The sequence below is a fragment of the Vigna angularis genome, chromosome 1 (genome assembly GCF_016808095.1).
Source record: "Vigna angularis cultivar LongXiaoDou No.4 chromosome 1, ASM1680809v1, whole genome shotgun sequence".
In the NCBI taxonomy this organism is placed as follows: Eukaryota; Viridiplantae; Streptophyta; class Magnoliopsida; order Fabales; family Fabaceae; genus Vigna; species Vigna angularis.
This window is the reverse complement of record NC_068970.1, coordinates 8,115,501-8,127,659: the sequence shown is the minus strand read 5'-3', so window position 1 is coordinate 8,127,659 and position 12,159 is coordinate 8,115,501. Positions and strand designations below refer to the sequence as shown.

The window sequence follows — 12,159 nt, the reverse complement described above, 5'->3', positions numbered from 1 at the left end:
CCCCACTTAAGTTGCTGCATGGATATCACACATTCCCAACTTGAATAGAGACTCGTTAAATAATCTTCTTGACACTCCTTTGGTGAGAACATCAACCAACTGAAAGTAAATGAAATTATTCCAGCTTCAAGCTTCTCTTTGATGAAATGTGTATCAATCTCCACATACTTTGTTCTATCATGTTGCACAGGATTGTGAGCAATTGCTATAGCCAAAAGTACAAACTCATAGCTTCATTTTGTTTAAAGCCCAAATTTGATAGAACATTTTTAATCCATAGTTCATATACACCTAGTGCCATGTCTCTGAATTCTGCTTCAGCACTACAGGTTGTTTTTTACTCCTCCAAGTTACAAGATTCCCTCCTACAAAAGTAAAGTATCCAGAGGTAGATCTTCTATCATCTTTTGAACCTGCCCAATCTGCATCAGTGTACCCTTCTACCTTTAAGTTTTCATGATTTGAGAACAAAATTCCTTTTCCAGGAGCGGACTTCAAATATCTCAAAATCCTTTCAACAACATTCATATGAAGCTTCCCTGGGTCATGCATAAATTGACTAACAACATTCACTGCATAGGTGATATCTGGACGTGTATGTCACAAATAAATTAATTGAAAGAGTTTATGATTTTGTTCAATTGGTGTATCAACTGGTTTACTCCCAAGCAACCCAGTTTTCGATAGTAAATCAATAATATATTTTCTTTGGCATAGAAAAATACCATGTTTTGATCTAGCTACTTCAATACCAAAAAAATATTTGAGGTTTCCAAGTTGTTTCATCTCAAATTCAAATGCAAGGTATTGTTGTAAACTAGAAATCTCATCTTGGTCATTTTTTGTAACAATCATGTCATCTACATATATAATCAAAGCTGTAATTTTTCCTTTTCCTCTCTTAAAAAATAAGGTGTGATCAGAGCTCTGTAGCCAAAAGCCTTCGTAGACTTAGTACACCTTCCAAACCATGCTCTTGGGGATTGTTTTAATCCATATAGAGCCTTCTTTAATTTGCAAACCTTCATTCTAATTGAATCAGTCATGCCTGATGGAGAATCCATATAAATTTCTTCGTGTAGGAAAGCATTTTTCACATCAAATTGTAGAAGAGGCCAATCTTGGTTTGCAGCTAGCGACAAAAGTATTCTCACAGTATTGAGCTTGGCTACCGGTGCGAACGTCTCTTGGTAATCTACACCATAAGACTGAGTGTAACCTTTAGCCACAAGTCGTGCTTTATACCTCTTAATAGTTCCATCAGCTTTATGCTTAATTGTAAAGACCCATTTGCAGCCCACAGTTTTCTTTCCTCTTAGTAAAAACACAAGATCCCAAGTGTTGTTTTTTTCTAAAGTTGTCATCTCCTCAACCATTGCTTCGGTCCATCTAGGATCTGCCAAAGCTTCATGTATATTACTAGGAATAGAAATTGAAGATAACTGAGGTATAAATGATGCATATGACTGAGATAACCTGTGAAATGACACATATTTACTAATGGAATATTTAACTTTGGCTAACTGGAGGTTGACCACGGTTAGAACGAGGTTGAATAATATATTGAATAATAATAGACTCAGTGTTTGGTGTACTGGTGGTCTCACGTAGACAAGAATCAATTCCATGATCAATTTCATCTAAATTAGTATTATTAGAGATAGGATCATAAGGTACCTCTGAAGAGTCAAGCTGAACCTGTGGAGAAGATTTAGCCAATTGGTTATGATCAGAAGACACTGTATTATCCAGAAAAGAGGGGTTCATATTTAGGATTGGCTCACTTCCTACAGAATGATCCTCACACGATAATTTATCTTCACAATCAAACATACCAACATCATAATTATGCACTTCACTTTCATTGCCTCCATGAAGTGGAGAATCAACATAAAAAAATCCATGCTCATTAAATGTCACATCCATAGAAATATAAAATTTCTTTGATGGTGGATGATAAGCATGATAACCTTTTTGAGTTGATCCATACCCAACAAAAACACATTTGATCGCTCGTTCTTCAAGCTTTGTACGTTGATGTGGGTGTAAGTAAACATATATAACACATCCAAAAATATGAGGAAGGATACAATGATCAGACAACACATCAAAAGGCCTTCGAAAGTTAACACACTAGAAGGGGTTCTATTAATTAAATAAACGGCAGAGCTCACAGCCTCACCCCATAAATGAGATGGGACATTACCATCTATCAAAAGTGATCTTGTCACCTCTAATATATGTCTATTTTTCCTCCCAGCCACTCCATTTTGTCATGAACTCTATTAATTCAGTCTTAAAATATTCTCCTTCATTGTCTGATCGAATGACCTTAATAGACGTGTTAAATTGTGTAACAATCAGATGATAGAAGGAACGAACCACATCACACACATCACTTTTATATTTAAGCAAATATACCCAGATTATCCGAGTACAATCATCAACAAAACTGATAAACCATTTTTTTTTCATTATGTGTAGATTGCGGGGCAGGCCCCAAACATCTGTGTGAATTACTGAAAAAGGAAAAAAAAAATCAGAAATATTACATTTATGAAATAGTGATGGAAATAATTTTTTTAAATAACCAAAAGAGGGATGTCCCAACCGTCTATGCCACAACCAAATTTCTTTTTTGTTTTCATCTTGTATGTGATCGTTCGCAAGACAAGCCAACCCTCTTTTATGGTTTGATTGTGAGACATTTTCAAGATAATATAGTCCTTGGAATGGATGTTCTGAAAAAGACAATGGATTAAGTAAAACAAGACAACACAAAAATGTGATTTGGTTAACTTGCTGACGGAGATAAGATTACATTTTAATGTAGGAACAAATGAAACATAAAGAATCGATAAGGAGGGTGAGAGGGTTGTATGTGATCGTTCGCAAGACAAGCCAACCCTCTTTTATGGTTTGATTGTGAGACATTTTCAAGATAATATAGTCCTTGGAATGGATGTTCTGAAAAAGACAATGGATTGAGTAAAACAAGACAACACAAAAATGTGATTTGGTTAACTTGCTGACGGAGATAAGATTACAGTTTAATGTAGGAACAAATGAAACATAAAGAATCGATAAGGAGGGTGAGAGGGATATAGTACCTATACATTCAATAGGAGATGAGACCTCATTAGCATTAATAATAACAGTTTTAGAACAATTAGAGGAAAAATTAGTAAATATATGAGGATCACAAGTCATATGATCAGTAGCGCTCAAATCAATTATCCAATCACTACCCTTAGTAGCAACAGAAAAATTAAGGACAGAGTTAGATATACCTGACTTGGTGACAAATCCGACAACAGTAGAAATATAACTTTTGGAAGCAGCAGAAGTTATGTTTCTCCGATTGATTGTCATCGGAAGAAGCCATCAGATATTTAATGAAAAAAAACACTTATTCCTATATTGTAGAGGATATGAGTGTTTGGCTCTGATACCATAATAAAAGGTTTAAAGAATAATTCTGATGTATTATTGCAAAGAGTAGAGTACTATAAGGATCCTATAATTCTTCATCTATTAAAAGAATGACAGATGCACAAATTATAATAATATCTAAATTATAACTAACATAATATTTGACTCTCTAATATTTTTTAATAGAATATTTGGCATATTTAACAGTTCAATGTCTTTGTAACAGTAGCTTCTGTCGAATTTATTTTTTCTGCATTACTGTTTCTTTTAGTTTTCCATGTTTTACCTTCGTCTGGGTACCCTTTTGGAGTCTCAGATATCAGTTGGTATAATGTTTGTTTCTTTGAAACAAGTCCCTAGACTGCACTTCTACTCTATTCCTTTATCATACTTTAAGACCGTTCACTCATGCCCGCTAGGCAATCGACATCTGCCCCAGAAGAAGGTCTATCTTCTTTTATGTGTTGCAGTTTAGCTTTCGAGTATTTACCAATTCCTTAACATTTAAGATATATATATATATATATATATATATATATATATATATATATATATATATATATATATATATATATATATATATATATATATATATATATATATATATATATATATATCCAAGAATTAGTACAAATCGAGCACTGCGAAAGATCTTTATCCTTTTGTTGATCAAGCATATTGTAGTCAATGTTGTAGTAATAGGAGACAACAACGGGGACAGGGACCACTATTGACAGATTTATACAACATTAATAGGTTGTTTTTCCTTACCAATTTGAGTTTGCTTTTGCTTACTTTGTGCTTTCGTTTCTGGTTATTTACTTATTTTGGGTCAGTGCATTTAGTCCTTTGGGACCACGTGTCTGTTGCATTGTGGCCAAGACTTGACAGAAGCATTTTTTTCATACAATTTTCAGTCGATATGTAGAAAGCTGCATGTCTAGTTTTCAAAATGGTTTAAAATAGAAGTGCTGATTACAGCCTATTCTCTTCAGCACTTAAAATAAACTACAGTATAATGAACCTATGAAAAGATCAAACATAGATAAGCATAAGGTGTATGACAATTATATTAGCAGTGATGGAACTGAAAAGCTGTGAAGGATTGTTTTGTAAAGCAAAAATTCATTTATTTCTCTTTCTCTTTTCCTTAAAGAATGTTCAGATACTACTTTTACTTTTATACATAGCTCTAAAGTGGTGGGTCAACAAGAGTATCTAAGTAATTGACCATGTTCTTAGAACAAGATTCTATTATTCTTTTTTCTTCTTAGGGTGGTGAAACATGTGAATTATCCTGTTTATTGGAAACATAAACTTGTGTAATATAAATAGAAAAAAAAAGGAGGGTATTGATTGGAAGAGATTTTGGAGAAAAATAAAGGAAGATTGGTCAAATTTGGAAGTTAACAAAGGTTTTATAAAAACTCCCTATGAATGGAGGGTTTTGGTGAGAAAAGCATAAAGGAACATTCTATTAGGCTGAAATATAATTTTGCATGGAGAAAAGAGCTTGGAATTCTAAAGATAGTTAGCATAAAGAGAGTGGTGGAAACACAAAAGACAGTTATTGGTTATGTTTTTTTTGGAATGGTTCCCAAAATGCTCTACTTTTAATGTCTTTATTGTCTGTGTTGCATTACCATTCTAGATCACTCACTCAACTTCTTCCACCTTCTATTTCTAGTGCTCATATCATGCTGTAATTCACCTCTCTTAACATAAACAAACCAAATACAAATCATTTCTCCAATTTAGATTATTCCTAATTTATGGTCATTTGAATAAATGAAAAAAAAAATCATTAAAGTAGTTTAAATATACTTCCTATAAATATTTCTCCACATAATCAGATAATAATATCTTGCCAATTTAACAAATTTATAACACCCACTGTTTTATCCTCTTTTATCTTTCTTTTTTCACAACTACATAAATTTACATTTTTAATGACCACATTAACTTTAAAAGCATGCTATAAAATGCTTGTAGATAATGGTCAAAGCATCTTTTTTCATATAAATATATCTTCATTTCTTAAATTTTCAAATATTTATTTTATTTATTATAGTTGATTTGATGTAAAAATAAATTAAAGTAATTAAGTAAACAGAGTATATTTCAAATTAAGATGATTATACTTTTAGAAAACAATTTAATTAAGTAATGTATTTATTGTTTAATGATTGAAGAAATTATTTAAAATATTTTTATTTTTTTATAATTTACTACTTAATGTTACATTTTCCTTCATTATAATTTATTTTTATCAATTAATTTTGATATTATAATATTGAATTATTATAAAAATATCTTATAGTATCAGAAATAGAAATTTCATCTCTAAAGACAAATGAAATAATAAAACATATTTTTACTTTTATAATTAATAATTTAATATATTAAAATTATATTAATAAAATAAATAACTATTAATATATTATGTCCTAATTTAGTCTTGGTAATTTTTTTGGTTACTTTAAATGTTGGGCATTCTTTTTGGATAATGTACTTTCAAGACCATGATCGAGTCAATTCTAAGCTCCAGAGTGAAATGTCAATGTCTTGATTCTGTATAATCAAATCTAATAGAGTTGTACTGGACAAAACATTACCATAAAAATATATTTAATATTTATATAAATAAGATAATCACTTAATTTTTATTTTCACATATTATGGGTAATGTTTTTTTATTAATAACTATTATTAAAAAATTAACCATTTTATTTTATTTTATAATTATATAATTATCATTTTACGTGTTATGAATATTTGTTGACAAAAATATATTAATATATTATTACTAAAATTATATCACATTAGTTTTAAATTAAGTAAAGAAGAAAAAGGAAAGAATAATAATAATTTATAATCTTACACGTATTATAATATACTATAATTTTTAATTATTAAGAATATAAAATATATTACTATTTTTATCTTTAGAAATAAAATATCTATTTATGATATATCAAAAATTGAAAAAAAGTATACCATCATTCAAAACTGTAATATTATAATTAATAGGTATAAAATAAATTATAAACGTATAAATAAGTTATAATGATTTTTAATGAAAGAATATTTTTTCAAAGTGAGGTAGTGGTTGGATAATAATATATATTTCAAATTATCTATCTAAAAGTTTAATTGCCTTAATTTTAAATATTCTTTGTTATCATAATTATATTAATTAGTATTTTTAGTTTTAGTTTTTAAATTAGCCATAATTAAGGATAAAAATCAAACAATAATAGTTAAAGATATGTGAGTGATTCGTGACTAACTAATATTTTGTAAACATCATAAGTATATATAAAAATATTTATGGGATTAAAATAAATTTAAATCCATTAAGATTTTATAAAATCTCACGTATTTATCCTATATTTAATGGCAGATGATTTTTTTTTAGTTTCTAAGCATAATCACTCTATTTTTTTTCTTCGAAAAATTAAAAGAACTATAATCTCTTTTGACATACACAAAAAGAAATTATATTTTTTAGCAAAGCCTAATTTATTTTTGAAGACCCTATCCAGTTACTTTGTGTTTTTACTAACATCCAGAAGTCCTTATAAGATTGAATTGTCTTTATCGAAATGGATAGTATATGCAAAGACACTGTGTTAGAAATATATATATATATATATATATATATATATATATATATATATATATATATATATATATATATATATATATATAATAAATATTATATTACTTAATAATACCTACTTTATAAATGATATTATATGTAGAGTATTTAATACTTTTACCTAAATAAATTTAGATTAACTTGATATACAAATTCCCGTGTGGCCTATTTAGGCTATGTTTACTTTGAAAAGTGAATTTGAAAGAGAAGGCATGGATGAATTTGAAGGGATTTAAAAATAAGTTGATTATTGTATATTTTTTTAAGAAATTTAGAAGTGAGTGAAAGTAGATTTGGAACTAAAATTTGTAAAAATTAGTATAAGATTTAATAGATATGACATATAAAAAAAATGGTTTTATTGATAGAAATTAAAGATTACCAAAATATTCTTAATAGTAAAAGTAATATAAAATAATAATTCTTAATAATATATATAATTATAAAAATTATTATAAGGAGAAAAAAAACATAAAAGTTAAATTTTAAAATGAAAAAGAATTATATTTAAGTAAATTGAAATAATTATTTTTAAAATATAATATTTTGTGAATATAAGGAATGAAACTCAATACATTCGTCTTGGAACTGAATACATTGATCATAGAACTGAATAACTGAAAGTGCCTTTTCAACATGACTTACTTATAATCGAATAATGCTCGTTGAAATTAATTTCATTTGCAACGTGAACTCTTGGTATTGGAATCGATTATTCAATTTAAACTAATATTTTCTTAAGTAAATATGATAACAGTAATAGGTTCATTTCATAATTTTCTCATCAATCCATGCAAATTCCAACCATTTTAAAGGATTGTAAAACCTTACGCATCCCTCAAATTCGGACTTTCACCCATTCTACCATCAACACAAACGAACAAGCTTAAATCTTCGCACATCCGTCTTTACTTATCCAGTAAATAGAAACATCCACAAAAAAAAATAAAGGCTTAGTAAATAATCGAGTATAAGTGGTTAGTCTTTGGATTATGTTATCAATGTTCTGTACCATTTCTAACATTAAGAACAACAAAACTTATCACTGAAATTACAAGATTTGTGTGTTATTGTCTAAAATTGTTAAATTGTTAAACTATGGTATTATAGTCCCTTTCTCAATGTTTTATTTTTAGAATTTAAGGTTGAGTATTTTAAATTTTATAATAAAGAAAATAATGTTAAGGTTATGAGACGTTTTGATGGGAGAAGAAATGTTTTGTTTTGATGGAGAGATGAGTAGGTTGAGGTGACGTGGTAGATTGATAAAGTAGAGTGTTGAAGAGGGTCTTAGTTTGGTAAAAAAGAGAATGGCAAATGATAGGGATGTAGGGAAACTGAAGGAAAAGATTCTTGGCTTCCCAAGGCTATTGTCCATTTAACTTTCATTCAAAATCTGTCAGTGTCTTCTTAAACACCCTTATATATTACCTTCCATTACCATACTTATCATTCCACCCTTCTCATGCTTTATGCTTTTACTCTTCCAACTCTCATATAACAACCACTAACATCAAATACATGACTCTTTTCACTTTCAGAGCCTTCTTTCTTTTCCTTTGTGTTGGGATTTTAGCTTCTCAACCATTTAAGGTCTCTGCCTTCACAAGCAAACATCTTGCTCTCAGATGGGATGACGGACTTTTGCCATTTGTTACAAGTTTTCGTGTCTTGAAGGCTGTTTATGCTGTAGAGGATTTGCAATCAAAGGTGGAGTTGGCACCTGCCCCTTCCATCACCTTTGATCCTAATCACTCCAACAAAAGAACAGTTAGAAAAGGACCAGACCCAATTCACAACAGAACTTGACCTGCTTCAGCTCTGTCCTTAGCTATCTTTAGAAATGACAAGACAAAACAATCTTCTTTGCGTTCTTAACCCTTTCTACAAAGGTTGGTTGGTTTACTACGTTTCCTTTTTATATTTGTTCTCAGTTCTACCTTGTGTCTGCATCCCTGCTGAAATGCTGAACAAATCTCTGAGCCAGCTTTGTTTCTAATAGAGTAGAGCAATCGTAGGAATCGACCAATAGCTTGATAGCTAATGATCTTGTTAGTCCTCAAATACTGAATATAGTGCCTCTTTGTTTTTGTCCCCTTGTGAAGAACAATATATATATGTTTTCCTACATTCTACTCATGTTTATTTTTTGTTTTCTTCCACTTATTTAGGAGACATCATTATATGCACAACAATCTAAACATTTAATTATGTTGATTGTTTCCAAAGTACATGAGAATATATCTTAATTTGGAGACGGTCCTGCATAATCAGGTGCTACTGCATATGGTTAATTATTCTATTGCTCACCTATGCATATTACATACTTGCACCAAATACATAAAATTAAGAAGTTCCCATTTGAAAATTAAGCTTTGCCATTTAGAGTTTTTGCACACCAATCCATAAACAATATAAATGCCACGGGGTAATACGATGCTAGTCAATATGATCTTGTATCGGTTCTACTCAGCAAAAAAAAGAACCTCTGAATGAAGTTAAAACTTGCCTCTTTTTGCTGTGGTACTTCGACGACATTAGATCATTGTTTCTGAATCTTCTTACAAAATCTAAAGGAAGAAAAAGCATGGTACCTTATACGGGTATCTCGTTTCGATTATCCCATGAAATTTAAAAGAAAAACAACCATCTTCAAGAAGATAAAAAAATGATTCCGTGAAAATTTGTGACAAGAGAGGGAGCTAAGCTTGTTAGTTGAAAATAAGCAAAACTAAGTCCTTGATTGACATTTCAGCGTCTTGACAAGAAGCTAAGATCTCTGGTATCTATTTTTCCTGTGCAAATATAACTGTAGGGAAGGTATCTTATGTGCAACTTCCTCCCAAATCATATTCACTGCATCTCTAGGCTGGCTTGGATATTGATACTCGAAGTGTTGTGTGATATTCTTTAACCTTTCCCACATCTTGGTCCATTTCTCTGGCTTGATTGAACGAAGAAGATTCAGCAGGTAGCCTTTCCTCACAGCATCCGAGGCACGGACAAATAAGCTAAATTCTGAGTAGTCCAAAACATCTTCAAATGGTAGCTCAATTTTATCACTAATGATCACAGGTACACAGTGGCTCACAATGGCGTCAAAGAGGCGATTAGAGGATGGGGTATCTCCCGCAATGTTTAGGCAAAATTTGGATAAGGCCATGCCTTGGCTTGCCTGCCGAATCCCATTTCTTTTTATGCTTCCAAACGTAAAATGCACATCTTTCTCATCTTTGAGGAGGTAATATAGTTCATGGCGAACAGCTCCTCCCTAAAGAGTTTCACCATGATAATCAAATGCATTACAATAAATAAACACTCATCTGGTAGATTTATATTAGTTACAAATATGATGAAAGTTAGTATAAATCACATCATTACTCGCTACTAAGATTATGAGAAAAGCTTAACGTAGCAGATGAGTTTTGATATTTTGACAAAATGGTCCTAACACAAGCAGCCTCTTCTTCCTACCTGTGCCTGAAATTTCTAAATGAATGGGAATGTTTAACGATATTCACAATAGTATGATTCAACTCAGTAACCCTGCTATTTGTTTTCTAATTGCTTTTCTATGAATTTTAATGAAAAACAAATAAGTAACGGACCAAGGTGCATGGCCATTTCCAAATCAGCTCATAAACTACCATCCAACATGGAGAAAATCTATAAAGTCAATGCTAAAACTTTTTTTTTTCACAATAAAGCATTAAATAGATAATTTCAGAGTAGGAGAAACTCACAGCTTTCCTATATATTGTCCCCTGGAAAAATAGAAGTGTAGGACGTTCCTCATATGAAGCTGATTCAGCTCTTGGTGTAGTGTTTACTAGATGCCTGTATGGAGCTATTATATCCTTCTGAATATTTGCTATTTTAGAAGGGTATCTACCAAAATCTGCAACCACGAGTATGGAAGAACACAACTTTCTTCTTGCATGAACCATACTGTTAGGATGGTGGGCCACAATCACATGATCCCTCCCTCCAGAACGTTTCCATTCTTCTCGCCCCATTAGAAACTGTACCAATCTCTCTTGCAGCATTTTGTTAATACTAACTTTTTCCTTACCATGGATTTTTGAATGTTGGTTGTAACTCAAAGATGAGAAAAATGGAACAAAAACCACATTTGCTTGACTTGCATTCTGCACCCTAATAGCACAACAAGGCCTAAAAACTTTTGCAATGTTTGATGACAAAAGATCAAGAGTGAGCCAGTACTCCACACTATGCTGTAAGTTAAGCCCACCTGGATATGGAGGGACATGTTTTGGATTATTCACATCAGGCCATGTTTGGTTCACGCTCCCCTTCCAATCCAATAACCCAAAGTGAAACTCTGGAGGTAAGTCATACATGAACACCCTTAAGAGAGCAAGGGTTGTGTCACAGGCCATCTTCCCCGTCTGTGCTGGAGAATTTGATTTCTGGCTTGAATTAGAAAGTTGACACCTTTGTCGTTGAACTTTTAGACCTTGAGAATTTAAGGGAGGGGGTGTAATTTGTTCCCTCTTGAAACTGGGTTTGAAATCAAGTGATGCATTGTTGTCAAGAACAAACTCCAAGACTGATCTGGGAATGAATGAACCGTTGCTCAGGTGGAGGAGGAAAGAGGAATATAGAACCAGAAGTAACGTAGCAATAACCACGACACAAAACATAAAGAATCTTGGAAAAACAAGGTTCCTGTCTGACATTGTTGAAGAACAGTGTGAGAGGAATGGAAAGTCTTAGGAAAATCAACAAATAAAACAAGAGAGCAGACAGGATAATGTGGTAGCAGATTTTCCTCACTAAAGACTAAAGTATACTAGTGAGTATGTTATAACTATTATTAGTAATCTTGCATGCACTGATGAAATCTCTCCAGGAAAGGGCATAAGAAGATAATAGTAAAAATGGAAAAAAGAATTGAAATTGGAATGTGGGTGGTCAAAACTGGTGGCCAATGAGGTGATGTGTAGGGGTTCGGTTGGGCAACAAAGAGTACCTGAAGGTTTTTGGTGGAAGCAAGTTTCTTGTGAAAATTCACCAATCACATTTATGGTTACCTTTCATTCAAA

The 12,159-nt window shown here is 31.3% G+C and overlaps 1 protein-coding gene across 1 annotated transcript; it reads right to left on the bottom strand.

The window, feature by feature from the left end:
• Positions 1-9,863: 9,863 nt before the first annotated feature.
• LOC108329853 (probable arabinosyltransferase ARAD1) lies at positions 9,864-11,793 on the bottom strand. The gene is made up of 2 exons (XM_017564209.1): positions 10,837-11,793; positions 9,864-10,364 (listed from the first exon to the last, which is right to left on the bottom strand). Exons 1-2 carry the CDS (start codon positions 11,791-11,793, stop codon positions 9,864-9,866), a joined length of 1,458 nt encoding a protein of 485 aa, XP_017419698.1.
• Positions 11,794-12,159: the final 366 nt, after the last annotated feature.

Excerpts from the sequence above, each read along its gene's own strand:
- LOC108329853 (XM_017564209.1), bottom strand. The coding sequence starts at position 11,793 with ATGTCAGACAGGAACCTTGTTTTTCCAAGATTCTTTATGTTTTGTGTC. Across the intron at positions 10,365-10,836 it reads GGACAATATATAGGAAAGCT|GGAGGAGCTGTTCGCCATGA; the intron begins GTGAGTTTCTCC and ends GAAACTCTTTAG.